Below are 15,489 nucleotides of genomic sequence, written 5' to 3'. Positions count from 1 at the left end.
CCTGCTGGAAATCCTCTCTGAGATCTCATCCTTAATATCTTGTCTGATCATCACTAAATCTTCTAAGGAGCCAGATCTCTCAGGGCTGATGTTCATAGAAAAACTATAGGAATGCGAGCTTTCTCCCTCTTTTCTATGTTTTTCTGTAGAAATAATTTCCATGTGTACTCTTACATACACAGACAGCAGTGGCAGCTGGATCGCCGTTTTAGAAGGTTTCTCTCATCTGCAATAATTTCTAAAAACACAAAACCGTCCAGCAGCATATAGCGAAAACAACCGTTTTGATGATCGCTCCGGCAGCATTTTTTACTGTTTGCGAGAGGACTTGACTTCAGGGAAACACTCCTTACCTCTTGCACTGCGGGTTTTCTCCCCTCTCCCTGCTGCACGAGAGTTATTTTCTGATCCTTTACTTTAAGCCCCTTTGCTTTTTTTAGGCGACTTCCAGATATCTGATACAGTATATAATGAGGAATTAGGTTCCATTACACGAAGGCTTAACCTTCTCAAAAAGCATTCAGCGCTTGCCAGGAGTCATCAATATTTAACAGCTGTTGTTATTATGAAATACTTCATAGGGTAATGTGGCTCGCCTGCTCGCACGCAAGGGTTTGAACGGGCGCCAGGCCCCTGTCAGAGCCGCCGGGAGATTGACAGGCGGCGAGGATTGCGTGACAGCGGGGCTGGGGTTAGTCAGCAGTCTGCCTCCTCCACAGCGGGGACTTCTCCTCCCCCTCGCCTCCCCTTCAGGAGGGCTCCTCCGGCCGGGGGTGGGACACGGGCTGGGGTCTCGGGGGGGCGAGGTGGCCCCCCCAGCTCCCTGCAAGGGCCGCGGGCGCGCGGGGAGAAAATGGCTCGCTGGGCAAGGGGAAAAGCGGTTCTGAAAGGAAGAGGGGACAGGATCTGGAAAGCAAGCGGTTCGGTTTGTACCTTAAATAAATGTCATGCTGTACTCGAGAAACTTCAAAGGGCAGTCAGATTTCAAAGCATCTCTTAAGAAGAAGCAGACTGAGAAAACCACTAAGCTGGGAAGAAAAACTTTGCATTATTGCTAGCATAATTTCATCTGGCGTTCTGGTAGCCTCCGCAACAGGACTGAGCACCATACATCTTTTATTCAGACGGTGCTTTTTGGTGCTGGTTTCTTTCCTGAAGCATTTGTGCAACCTGGATGTTGTGGCATTTCAGAGTGCAAACACCCCTTTCCTATCATTCGGCAACGTATAATAACTGCTCTTTGCGTTGTATATTGTTTAATTGCAGCGTGCATCTAATGAGCGCTGTCCTTACTGTCACTCGGTGTTCTCTGTAATGCAGCAAGAGGAAACAGACCATTTCAGTTCATAGCTGTAGGTTTCTTAGGCAGAGTTGCTCACACCCAGTGTTTCCGAGTTGTTTTGTTTTGTTTTCTTAGCATTCAGGGTAACACGCATAGCTGATCCTTCCTGCAGCTAGAAGATCCAGGAAGAAAGACCCTGTTTTCACTTCCTTTCAAGTAACAGTTACCAAAAGTAAGACTTGTATGCAGAAAGCAGTATCTCTGAACCTGCAAGCTAGATGCAGGTATTTTCATCTGCCCATTTTAAGAAACACTTTATCCCCTGGGCATCACTGGAGAGAAATGGTCTCACAGGTATTCCTCGTCGAAGGGCTTGAAACTGATATGCCTGCATCATACCGAGTCTGAAGAAGACATTGCTGTCCCCTTTTTACACCTCAAATGAACCCAGGCAAGGTGTTCAGATGAGAAACAGCATTTTCCTTCACTGCTCATTTCTTGCCTGTGCCGTTGCTTGACGCAGGTAGCCTGAGCAGCGCAAGGCCCCTGGGATGGCTGGGTTCAGTTTGACCACGCATTAGTTTGTTACAGAGTTTAGCTTGGCAGGCATTTTTCGAATTATTTTCTGAAGAAAGAAGTTGTGCTTGTGCAGGATGGGGTACGGAAACACTTTGGAGAATGTAATCCTATGGGTTTAAAAAGTACGGTTTTATGAGAGTCCTGAAATTTCCATCCCTCTGAACTAGAGAGTATTCTGCAATGAATAAATGTTCTGAGGAAAAGGGAATGGCTGGTTTCATGATGCTTCTATAGACTTTAAAGTGTCAGGCAGCTTTTCTCTTCTTTACAATATTCCAGATTTGGTTTTCAAGCCAAGGGGTTTGTAAATGCAGATAGCGATGCTCGTATCAGAACTGGAGGCTCAAAAGAGATCTCAGCTTTTTACAGTGTTCTGGGGAGAGACAGTGCAGCTGGGAAAGGCGCAGCAGCACTGTCTGAGACAGGCCCATACTCCTTCAGCCAAACTTATCGTCCCTTTTGTGGACTTTTTTTTCTCTGTTAATTAACCGTCGATTCTAACTCTACATTATTTTTTGGTTTCCACTCCTTTCACCGCTTTCAGATCAGGAATTGGAACAATGTCCTCAGATCTTTGACCTTTCCTTCAGGAAACTGCATTGGCCATTTTTCTTCATTTTTTCTCCCTCTTCTTCCTCCTCCTAGCCCCCTTCCCCCTGCCCTCTGTATTTCCACAGTGTTGTCCTTCTGTAGGACCCAGCGTTTCCAAATTTGTGGGTTTTTAATGTTGCCTGGGATTGCACCATGCTCACTAGATCGTATGACCTTGCAAAACTGTCAGCCCTGGTACGTGCGTATCTTGTATTTATCACCCTATGGTATCAATATGCTCATTCATCTTCTTTGGCAGAACAGCTCCATCTTCTGTTTTATTTCGTGTTCTGGAAGTGCAGGCTAGAGAAGTTGTGCTCAGAAAAAGGTCTCTGCTGTTCCTGCTTCCCATCTCTTCACTTTGCCAGTTTTGAACCTAGTAGGTGAGCGCTCTACATTGAATTGTTGACAATCTACTCCGAAGAGTTGCCTCTCCCATAGAAAGCAGTCCAAGGCTCCATAAAGCTGAAACCTTCCAGTTTTTTACAGCCAGAAGCATTCATCAGGCTGCCTGCAATATAATTTTTTTTTGTTGCCCCATTCTTGATATATGGGAACTCCAGCAGCCAGAAGATTTCCCCTCAGGTCACTGAGTCATCCTTTGCTGTTTGTTATTTTTTCTCTTTCCACAGTTTGCTCCTCCCTGCCTACTAGAGACAGGAGTCCTGCATTCTCCAGCCTTTCATTTGTTTTCATCCTCCTAGGCTTCACCTTTGCTCCAGAGGGCCACCATTTTATGTAATGTCTACGTCTCATCATGGCTGTCTTGGCATCAGGGCCCTCGCTACCAAGGCACCCAGGATAACCAATACGTACTTTCCTTCAGTGCTCCCACTTGATTCTTGGTGGTGACAGGGGTATCGTTAGGCTGCTCCGTTTTCTTTTCCCTATTTTTCTGCCTACTCAGATAACATCTTGCAATTTTCCCTCCTCACCCTGTCACATCTTGCTTTTCCTCCTCCTCATTCATTTTAGAGATCCGTGTGGTTTTCTGCCTTTCTTGCTGTGCTTTCTCTGAGTAACAGGCTATCACCAGCAGTAGTATCTCTTCTGAGCTATCACTGCACTATCAGCCAAGCCCTGGGTGGATTAATGGAGTTTTTCCAGCGCAGGGAGGCAGAGCAAGCGTGAACAGCCAGCAGCAGCTCTGCTGCCTCAGGTGCGAGGAACAAACGTCCCTGTCCCTGAGGAGCTCTTGCTTCTTGGCTCCAAGGGTGTCATTCGTCTTTGATGGTGCAATGGGTCTCCCTGCAGTCCAGGCCAGTGAGTAGGGTATGTTATGAAACGGATGTGTGTGGCCTAACATACGGGTAACTCTAGCCGGCAAAATAACATTAAAATACTTTCCATTTGGAGATGGAATTTATAGTAGCCAGACGAGCTGGGGAACAAACATCTCTTGTGCTTCTACTGCTGTGTTTGTGTGAGCCTGAAGGCTAACAAACAGGCAGGGAGCTCTGGCCCGCTCAGTCGGGTAAAATAATAGTTTCCACTAACGATGAAGTACGAACTGGTGGAATTTTCACAACGCCAAAAGAACGCATCAAAAAAATAAACCTTCGTTTCCTCTCACCCCTCCCTGTCTGTCCTTTAACCTGCACAAAGACTGCAAACCACCACGTCAGTAATTACAAAAACATCTTTTCTGAGGGGGGAAACTCTGGAAGAGGCCATTGGAATAGGGGCTGGGCTTTTAAAAATTATTGTCACGAGTGTCCGTATGTCTGTTCTTATGGACAGGCGTAGCAGAAGGCTTGGCTGATCAGGGGGAAAAAAAGCAACCTTTTCCAGTTAGTTCAAAAGGTATACCAAAATGAAAATGCAGATTGAAGAGTCTGTATATCCCGTTCATAGCAGCCTAGCTTACAAGTCTGAAATCACAAAATTGTTTTGGCTGGAAAACGTGGGTAGGGATCTGTTTTAGGCAGCTTGGGATTTTCCTGATGTGTTTTCCCATGCCCAGGGGAGGGATTTATTACATCTAATTATACATTTGAGATGATTGCTTTGGGGTAATGACCGACATTATCACTGGCGGCAAATATTTACAATGTAAGCTAAAAACATCACGAATATTCAGCCAGTGTGGTTCTGTGTTGCCATCATCTGTTGTAAAATGCTGCTGTATCTTGCAACAGTCCCTCCCTAGGCTGTTATATTGATAAGGGGCTCTTGCACAGCCCTTTGGAGTGGAAGTGACTCCATTTAGATCATATCCTTGGTCATTTGCAACAAATATTATTCAAGCCATTAAAAAATGTAGACCTTTTTCTTAATTCCGTATCTTACTAAAAATTTCAATCCCATTGTCATGACTTTTAGCAACAAGCTCAGGAGCATTAGAGGCTTGCTGGCTGTCTCCTCTTCTTATTCTGATTTGGTATAAGCTATTCCTGTCTGTCTCAACCCTTCTTTTTTTTGGATTATTAACCATCTCTGGCTGTGGCTGCTCCAGCTCTCCTTTAGCTGGAAGGGACAATGTGTATCAAATGTCCCAGCTAATCTCACTGGTATGCTCTCCTCTCTCATTCTCTCCGTGGAAAGGAGAACAAACAGAAAACTGAATCTCTGTTTGCTACCGGGATATTTGTATGACTCATCTCTGGGATGGGGCAGAAAGAGTGAAGCTGACTCCTTAATTTTTACTGATCAAATGATAAAGACAGGTTCCTGTCATACTCCCTAGATGATGCAGAAACCCAATGTACCAAGTGATGTCAGCCTTCTCAGAAATTCTTTCATTATCCCCAGAAACGGGATTGTATTTCAGGGATTTTTCTTTGGGATATATTGATATGAAGACTTTAAGCTGAGTATTCAAAGATATTTCAGATCAAGCAATGATAACCCATGTGCGGGAAGAGCACTCACCGGTTTTGACTCCCATGAAGGTTTTCATTATTATTAGGAAAAGTATACGCAATTTTAATCTATAGTGAGAGATTTTCATTAATTTCATGTAGTAAATGACCTGCTAAAAACAAACTTTAAACCTCTGTTCAAAAATGAAACTGTTTAAGAACATTCCCTTGAATCTTACAGTCAGGCTCAGATTTGAATTGAATAGGGTAAAGTAAGACTGAAAATAATCTGGTGCCAAGAAGGTCAGCACGGAGACTAAGAAACTTATTTCAGTCCCTTGTCTTCTGAGCTATGTAGGCATTTCTTTATATTGTCATAATACATATTTTTATATACAAAACAACTTGCTAACTTTCTTTTGTTTCTTTTCTGTGGGTTTTGGTTGTTGCTTTATGTAGAGTACACTAATGGAAAAAATATGTTCAATAAAAAATGTGATAGATATTTCATATAAAAAACATCTGGACTGCCAAATATGTATCTATCTCCCTCACAGCAAAAGAAAGTTGTCAGTAACTGAGATCCAGACCACAAAGACAGTAACTCCCAATTAAATCAATGCATGTTAAGTGCCTAAATAAGAATTTTAGTCTAGCGGCCCTAATCGTTATGATTTCTAAATTGATAATAACTCTTTCCAACAGCCATTCAAGAAAAGCACTTTAAGAAGCAAGTTGGCCAAACAATAAAAGAAGACAATGTATCTAACAAGACTGCTGTACAAGAAGGTGGACTTCTCCTAGAAGTGAGTGAAAAAACGCTGTCTTTTCTGGCTCTGATTTCTTCAGTTTGATCATATATTCAGGTTAATGCTTTGTGGCGACTTAGAACAAATGGTCGGTCTTGGTGTAAGTCATTCAAGAATCACACTTGTGAGCGCGTCTTGCAAGAGGAAAACTGGCAGTCGTGATAGTCCCGGTCAGTCTCTGTTTGGGCAATTCTACCTTGCACCCCTACATCCTTGAAATTACCAGTGAACTCCAGTGGGCCAGTTCACAGTTCTTTTTCACTTGGAGTGATAGCAGAGGTTTATTTTACTTGGCCCATATTTTGAGGGTGCCAACAAGAACTTGCCTGGTTTCTGATCTGAGTTAAGAGTATTCTGGTATATTTTAATTTATCCTACTTCCTCAGCTCTGTGCTCTGAGGGAAGCCGTGTGTGCAGAAGTTATTCCTTCCATGTATTTTTATCCCCTTTAGGACGACTTTATATTGGCAGAGCAGCATAAAGGGGCCATACTGTTACTGAGAATTGGATCCATTAATCTGGATGAAGAATTAATACTGCTGTGAACTACTGAACCAGCTAGAGCACAGCAGTCCATCCCAGATACATCTGCATTTCAAACACATGATGTAATAATGCCTTTTATACACTGAGGTCCTTGGAAATTCCTATGTGATTAAGACTACATGTGTTTAGTTGTTTTGGATAGGATAATATTCATGATATAAAAATTGTGTTTTAATGACAGTGCTGAGATACACGTAAATGTAAATTAAAAAGTAGCCTGCAGCAAATAAATGCTGTATACTATTAAAGAAAAAATATATTTTATCATGGGATCCAATATCATAAGTCATTCAAGTCTATGGAATGGAAACTGGCACCCTGCTTTACTTCCTCTTAATACTTTCGAAGATTTTAATTTTGTATTTCAAAGCAAGTAACACAGAGGCATCTGATTAGCTAGTGCTAGTGCCAAAATGAGATGTTTGGCTGTCAGGTATTATTTGCAATCTTTTCTATTCTCAATGAATAAGGAGTACAGGGCGTACAATAAATGATAGATATGGTGAATATCTAATTTTTAATGAGGCTTTCCTATCTTTAGTCTGTGTTTTGTTGGGTGTATATTACATGCCCACAAGTTATAATCATTAAGGATCTTCAAACAGTAGCCCTACTGCTACGAGCACATGGAGAGAACGTAGTTTCAGGTAGCTTACAAGAGACTAATACTACTGAATATGCTAATGGTCTGCTTACTACAGGGTATGTAAGAGTCACATTCCTTTTGAATATATGGGAGATATTTTATCCTGGTTCATACTTAATGTGGATCATTAACTAGATGATTGAGTGCATGTTAATATGAATGTATTCACCAAGCTTCATTTATGGGCATGCCTGACCTAGAATAAGAGGGTGAATTTTCCTTAGGCCTTGCTGGGAATGCTCCCTGGGGACTGAGTTTGGCTTGGATGCTCATTCAGTGGCCATAGCATGTGAAGAAAAGTGGGTTTTTTTGTGGTTCAACAAAATTCACCGTGTCGGTTATTAGGGACTGTGGGGTTTTAACTAAATAGTCGCATTTGTGATTCCTTCCAAGGAGAAGCAAACAATCTTGCTGGTGGTTGCTGTGCTTTGTGAATCTGGCCACTTTATTGGCTCTCAAAAGATATTTTTCAGCTGTCAAAAGCTGCTTTCCTTCTTATGACACCACCTTGCACTGTGCAACCTCTCCTAAATGCTTTATATAATACAAACCAGAATAATCTGAATCACCAAAATATGTGTGAATAATACTGTCCCTGACTTCAGTGTTCATGGAAAACCAGGGATAATTGCATTTTTTTTCCTAGTGGGTATGATCACTGTGCTCTGTGTATAGATAGAAATAGGGAATAACAAGAACCCCGATTACTGGTAAATGATGTATCTGTGACTCTCAAGTCTTGGAACAATGTGGTACTTCCCCTTTCAGCTTGAAAGAAAACAATGGAATTAGGCTGTCTTTAAAGTATGTTTAAAATGTTTTTTATTTCTAAAGGCCTCTGCCACAACATGTGTTTTTTATTTAAGATTTTATAGAGATTTTTTACAGCTATAATCAAATAGCTTTCATCAGCAATCATAGAATAAACAATGATACCAGTTTATCAGAGACTTTTTAGTGGAGCACAGCAGGTATCTAAATAAATAATTTCTTCCAGTGTTTTAAGATCAGTTCTTCTGGATAAGGGAGTCTTTTCTTGCCATCTTTGTTTCCCTTTGGAGGGAAGACAGACAAAGCTCTAAGAACCAAAGTCCAATTTTATTAATGATCTTTTTGAGTATACCCCATTCTTGCAATCTTTGCTCTCCTGGGAGACTTCAGACTCCAACTGTTTGACTGCAGTAATGATTTTTATCTTTGCACTTTCAAAATATTTTCCAAGACAGGTGGTATTGCAGCCCTTGTGCCATGTGCCACATGCCTTCTGGCAGAAAAGGGCCACATTCAGTTTCTGAAGCTTGTTACTGAATACTTAGAGAACACTGGGCCAAACCCATAACCAGAAAAGTGGGAAAATAAATTGTATTGGCAGTCAATAAATCCAGATAGAATTTATGGGGTGATGGGGTGGAGAAACACAATAAAATGGTGACTAGGAAAAATAAGAATGAATCACTGGTGGGTATCTAGGCAATAGCCTTGATTGCAATAATCATCTCCTGGCTGTTAGCCACCTCCTACTCTTCCCCCCAGCTATGCTGCACTCACAGTCTCAAGTCCAGACTCAGAGTCTACACTGTTGTGCAGGTAATTCCTCATCCCAAATGCATGTGTAATTTTCATGTGTTACACTATCCTATCAGAAGAATTAAATGTCCGTTGTCGAGAGGGAGGCCCTCTCTGCACTCGTTTTCTCAATGACACGCAGTCAGGCAGTGGCCCCATCATCACCACTGACACTACTTCTTGCGTAATCATCACCCATATACTAAGCAGCACCCTGTTAAATTGTCACTTGGACTTTATTGACCACCTCACAGTTGCTCCTGCAGTTTTTCTGCTCGTTATGGAAGAATCACTGATGTTCAAATTTCTGTCTCAATGCTTGCTGCCGAAGGAGATGTCTTGATGGGCTTTCTCTCCTTCTTTGTTATGTCTGTTGGTCTTCTATTCTGCTGTTGTAGGCTGCAGCATAGGATTTGTGGTATCTGTCTCCAGATGTACTGGGCGTAATTATTTTCAGGTGTGAAAATAGTGGTTTATATCCAGAATGTCACAAAAATTAAGAAGAAATCCGGATGATCCCAGCAGCTCCCAAACAGATGCTAATGGAGTAAGACTGTCTGGTTCTGTCACGCCCCATCTCGCTGGTGAATACTGATAAAGGCCAGACCTGGTCTGTTTTGTCATTTCCATGCTCACTAGCAGCTCACACTCTTTCAGGGAAGGTCCGTGTTTTTTTCAGAATGTTCCAAGCCACTGTTTTGCCCAGTTCACAGACAGATTTCCACGAGTCCTCTACCTCTTCAGGCTTCAGGGCACAAGAATCACATTTCCATGGTTTTGTCTCATGTTTTTCTTTATGGCTGCACTGAAGATGCCAGTCATCATACTATCCTGGTATTTCTTATTCAGTGACACTGTACATATACTCTTCCTGAGCAGAGAGAGTTAGCTATGCATGCCCAAGTTACCTTTTTCCTGCTGAAAACAAACAATGGCATATGGCTGAATAACAAGGTATTGGATTTGGTTGCTATTTCACTATAGAACCCATGCGTGGGAGCAAGAAATATAAGGACCTTTCAGGTGTAATTTGAATTACAACCCAGAAGGGTGGCTGCAGGCTCAATATGGCTGCGCACTGAAGAGAAAAAACCCGTAGCCTATTTTTCTGGACGTAGTTCAGAGTGACAACAGGCTCCCTTAATGAAAGCCTGCACGGCATTGCTCTGATGCCAAAATCACCTGCACTTTCAATGGGAACATCTGCACCTCCCTGGCTCTGCAGCCCACCCCACCCTTCCGGAGCATCTGGTGGTAACTACGTCAATCTTTATTCATTTTAGCATGACGGGAGACTGCCCAGGAGACCCGTGCACTCAGTGTATATGCTTAGCAGCAGGCTGCTGAATGCTTTGGAATCTCCTCGTGCATGCAAAAGAGACTTCGTTTCTTCCAGCCAAACATAGGACAGACCTCTTAGTTTTCACCAATGGCAGAAAAAGCAAATTATTGACATTTTGTATATTAATCTATGGCAAAGGTCTCATTCTTCACCCTTCCTAAACAGTACTACAATTACAACTTACTTATTTAAATTTTTAGACAAAGACTTTCAGATGCCTGGCACCTTAAAAAATATCTTAAAATCACAGACATATGGTCTTTTATTTAAAAAAAAAAAAAAGAAATAACTTCTTCAAAATCACGTCTGTCTTCAGAAGCAGAGAAAAACAGTGAAAGCTAGTTTTGGTGGTGCGGCCCTTATAATTCTCCACTGGTATCAATAATCTTAACTTCATTACATTAACTAGGTAATCATCTAAAGTTGGATTTTTCAAACTGAGCTTCCGTGTTTTATAGGCATGCTTTTCTTCTACCTTTTAGCAGATGAATTTTGCTGAATTGAGTTGTAAGTACCATGACTGGTGAGGCAATTCAGGTATTTAGCTACTGAACCAGCAGCATTTGTGCTTGGAATTGACTGTTGGTGCAAAGCGATAGCATAATCACGTATAGGCAGTTTATCACACAGACAAGTCCTTTATATATTATTTCTTGGTTCCATATCACAGATTTGGGCACTATCGTGAATAGGAAATTTTGGTTCTTGCTTGGTAGTTCCCACTGAAGTCAGTGAGACTTTTTTTCATTAGCTTTAATACCAAATAGAGCCCAAGTCTGCTTAATCAAAACCAATGAAAATCAGACTTTTTATCTAAGTACAGGATTCAGGATTTGATACAATGCAAGCTTGAAGCATATTATTTAACTTTATGTCGTTACCTTCAAAGTGGCTGCAAATAGTAAGGTTTCTGGGCGTTACTTTGAACAGAGGTGTATGTGTACATTTGGCACTGAAAGGTATTTCCAGGTGGCCTCTACTAAAAGCTTGAACTAGAGTTCAAGTTTCATTCCAAGGGAGTTGGAAAATGATACATTAGAAAACATCCTATTGGTGCTGTTCTTCACTCTGCATAAGGAAATAACATAGGAAACCCTTTTCCCACTTGGTTTCCTGTAATTTTTTTAAACTTGTTAGTCTAATTCCACTTCCTTCTTCCAAACTGATTTATGTAATCAGTACTTGATATAACTGTGCTCTTGAAAAAGGTACTCCAGTTTGAATTTCAGTCTGAGAGCAAGAGATTTTACTCTTCCTGTTATTTTTTAATTTAAACTTGAAAAGGAAAATTGGGAGTCAGACAAAAGTGCGTGGTTGTTATACAGGGCTATGACCAAGGCATGGACTTCAGAAATCAAAAACTGGCAGAGAGAGACTTTCTGATTTATTCTGGTCTTGAATGCATTTTCAGCTTCCAATGGTGCTGACTCTCTTAGCACAGTCCTTCTAAAGTAAATCCTGTTAGATGATGATATAGTGCTTCACCTTTTAATCTACTGGTTTAAAATGGGGCCGTCAAAATAGGAAGTTCTCATAAGAAGCTCATCATCTCAGTGCATTTTCTTTTTCAGTTAATATAACTTTTAAAAGTTACCCAAACAACCCTTTTGCTTTCCTTTGTTTTCAAACATGAACCTTCTCCCAGTAATTCAGATGACATGATTTAAGCTGACATTAGTCACTTGGGATGACTTACAGAGAATGTATCCATTAAAAAAAGAGCCATAAATGGGGTCAGGAGTAACTTGCCATTTTATCACATGCGTACATTCACTTTCTTCTTGCCAGGCACAGGCAAAACACAAAGGAACATTTCAGAGGCCCCGGTCCCTTTTTTTCTTCTTTGCAAATAGGCATATTTCTAAAATCCAGACTTGAAATTTGGCATGGCCACAACTTTGTGCAAAAAATATCCTTTCTGTTGCCCTTTAAACAAATAACTAATGTTCTCGCTTATTCCTTTCTTTTTTTTTTTTTTCTTCTCAAACAAATCTGGACAGAAAAGCCTGTGACCTCTAAATACCATTTGTTCTCTGCTCCAGTCCTTAGTGCTACTGTTACGACTGTAACGATCACGATGCTGCCACAGCGCTGAGGTTGCTGAAATGCAGGCGCTGGCACCCTCCAGCTTGGCAGAGGGGCAGAGCAAAACAAAAAGATGTGATCCCCTCCCTTCAGATTTGCAGCCTAAATACGAGACAAGTGACAAAAGATGCATTTCGATGGGCAACGCAGTGTGTGGAAATAACGAACAAAATGATAACCACGACTGCCAGTACTCATAGTGTATGAGCAGCTTGACCTTTGCCAGGATTTTTGCAAGAATTTTAAGGAGGGATTTGAAGGAGAAAAATCAGGTATCCCTGCAGAGGCTTGCGTGGAGCCTTTTAGCAAAATGGGAAACACCATTAAGTGCTTGTTTTCAAATCTTGCGTATGGCTAAGGGTAACACGTTGGACTGATGAGAGTTAGTACTTAGCTTCTCCAACACGAAATGACAGCTTAGAATTGAAGGGGGAGCAAGCTGTGAGCAGATCGGAAAATCAGGACAAGCAGCTTATGTTTAATGTGACAGAAAAGGGGGAGCAGGCAGCCAGCGCAGGTGCGCAGCGAGGAGAGGCAGTTGGCATCCTCTCTGGTTTGCACTGGCATCAGAAAAGTTGGCTTCCATTTGTCGGGGCAGAGGCAAACCTGCTGTCACATGAGGAGGCCTAGCTGAGAAAGTTCAGGCGTTCCAGTGAACGGAGAAGCTGTCCATCAGCAGCGTTAAGATAAAGAATCAATAAGCTTTGAGCACAGACCAGATGTGGATCCGAATTTAAGATCGCTGTTGCTGTCTCCAGACTGTTCATCACAGCCAACTCCACCCGAGCTCACTTTTCACAGCCGCTTCCTCTGTTCCTGCTCGGGCTATTTCGGTGCCTCTGGAGACGGTCCAGCGGCCACGTGACTTCCTCCCCAACAAAACATATTCTCCCGTTTCAGCTCGGTTAGGTTTTTTTTCTCTCACTGACTTCAGAGCTAACCCTTGGCAACCGTTCTCGCCAATCAATAGGTTCAATATCTGAATGTGAGCGCTGCGTCGTGTAGATGCACCTGGATTTAGTCTGCTACTAGAACTGGACTTCTTGCATTCACGTAACAAAGGCAATCATAACACACTGTTCCTTCCATACAAGTTTCTTTATGAGCGTTTGCTTTTGGGGAAGTGGTCTGTTTTTGAAGATGGCAAAGTCATGTATTGTAAAAAAAACTCAAAAGAAATAGAAATACACTTTAAATAATGCCTGTCTATTATCATAGATAATTGCAATCTTACATTGTTTAACTGGTCTTCAACTGGTTGAAGTGAAATTATAAATTAGTAGCCTAATCTGTATTTACAGCTGACACTTGCTTCCCATATATTTCTCATTCTCAACTCAGAAAAGCTAATGAGCTGCAGCCTTGCTGTCTTCTCAGTAAGGTGAAGTGATGAGCAAGAAAGCAGGTGCAGGCAAGATTGTGTGTTGTCTTAAGAACTTTTGCAAATTTGCAGTGATTTTGTTTTGTTGTTATTAATGTTTCAAAAGGAAAACTTACATATTTTACTAGAAATATTGAGTACATTTCAATTTCACTTTTTGCCTACCTCAGTTACTCAAACTTGAATATGCTATTTGACAGGTTTGAACTGAAAAGAAAACTGCTGTTAAAAACCATGATGTTGACCACTGAATGTACTGTTTCCTATTAGCAAGGATATAGTATTGATTTGGAGACAGGAGGACATATAGGCACCCTTCAACTAATTCTGTTCCTGTTCCAAGAACTTCAAAAGAAATCACCATCATTCTGATTTTAACTGTCCCTGATATTTTATGAGTAGAAAAAAGAAAAATGAGATAGTTTTTGTACCCTATTGTAATTGCAGTTCTTCCAGGAATTCCTAGCTGCAAAAGTTGATGGTGGCCAACAGCAGGCATTTTCCCCAACGTGTTTTACACCTTCTCCCCTCCTCCCAGTACTGCAATGCCCCCAGAATTCTCCAGTAACTGAGATCGGGCTTTTTTTTAGCAATAAGAAAACAAATGTCTGCTCAAACTAAAGCAGGGGCTTGCAGATGGGCCTCGGGGAGGGATTCATCTAGTCTATAATTCAGCTTAAGATTTGCAGTCGTTGCTCCTGGTTAGAGGAGTTGTCTCTAACTTTCCATCCTTACTCTTTCCAGATGATCTACTGGTCATCCACTTGATATCTAGATTAGAGAAAGCATTGCTTACCTCTCTGGGTCAGCGTAACACATTAATAGCAGAATTCACACCTGCTGCCAGTGTGGGACAGGGTGTGTTTTAGACAGGGTACAAAACATGCATAAGATGACAACCAGCACAGTAAAACAGTTCCCAGAGTCAAATTCAGGAATGCCACACTCCTTAAAACATCCACTGACCTGAAATGGTGTTTAAAAAAGCTGATTTAGCATATATTATTGAACAGAATGTGAAATACAGATTGTTTTGCTCTTCTCCCCACCCCCTGAAATAGTTCTGTGTTAGAAAATGTGATATATAGTGCTAAACAGACAGAAAAATAGTGCTCTGAAATTAGGACATCACATTCTGTTTACAGTATATACGCTACAACATTGTCTCTTTTAGGTTTTGATTCCTTACAGAAAGAGCTGTCTGCCATTCATGCTCATTAACAGTTTGCAAGTACAAATAAAAGTCAGCTGTGGATGGAATATTATGACAGCTTCTTCTCTTCAGGACTTGATGCACTTACATGTAAATAACACTGAAAAAAAAATCCAGACATTTGGTACTTACATATGTCTAATTGTCCAACATGTTGGATAAATATTACTCAAGACTCTTTTCAGTAAGTTATTTCTGTGGAAGATAATGGGTAATCTTACTACATTTGTTATTGCAAAGGCTACCTAACTAAATTTGTTATTACAAGTGCAGAGTAGTGAGCAATTAATGCTTCATTTTGAGTCTTCTCAAATGGAATTAATCAGGCTTGCATTTTCTATATTGAAAGTGTTGAAGAGAAGACTGAAAAGCCCAGAGCAGCTGCAGAACTCAGAAAGAATGAAGGGCTGAACTTGTACTGAAGATACGATATTGCCCCAGCTTTGCTTCCATCTGTGAATACAACATCTGCTTTTGAGGAAGTGAAATGAGAAACTGCATAAATCAATATAAAGATTGTTTCTATTTCCAAGTGTAGTCCAGGGCATAGTATTTGTGAAAGAGCATTGACAGTAGGGTTCCATTACTGGTAGAGCACAATTTTAAATTCAACATCATGAGGAGGCTAAAGGAAAAAATATACAAGAT

The 15,489-nt window shown here is 41.2% G+C and overlaps 1 protein-coding gene across 5 annotated transcripts in view; it reads left to right on the top strand.

The window, feature by feature from the left end:
* Window positions 1-15,489, top strand: part of AHRR (aryl hydrocarbon receptor repressor) — a 94,718-nt gene that overhangs the window by 53,136 nt on the left and 26,093 nt on the right. For all 5 annotated transcript variants that reach the window (XM_075494197.1, XM_075494194.1, XM_075494193.1 and 2 more), the window contains one exon: window positions 5,959-6,059. In XM_075494197.1, the coding sequence (XP_075350312.1) occupies window positions 5,959-6,059 (101 nt within the window). The remainder of the gene's footprint in view (window positions 1-5,958; window positions 6,060-15,489) is intronic.

The sequence above is a fragment of the Mycteria americana genome, chromosome 2, assembly GCF_035582795.1.
Source record: "Mycteria americana isolate JAX WOST 10 ecotype Jacksonville Zoo and Gardens chromosome 2, USCA_MyAme_1.0, whole genome shotgun sequence".
Lineage (NCBI taxonomy): Eukaryota > Metazoa > Chordata > Aves > Ciconiiformes > Ciconiidae > Mycteria > Mycteria americana.
This window is presented reverse-complemented; position numbering and strand designations above follow the sequence as displayed.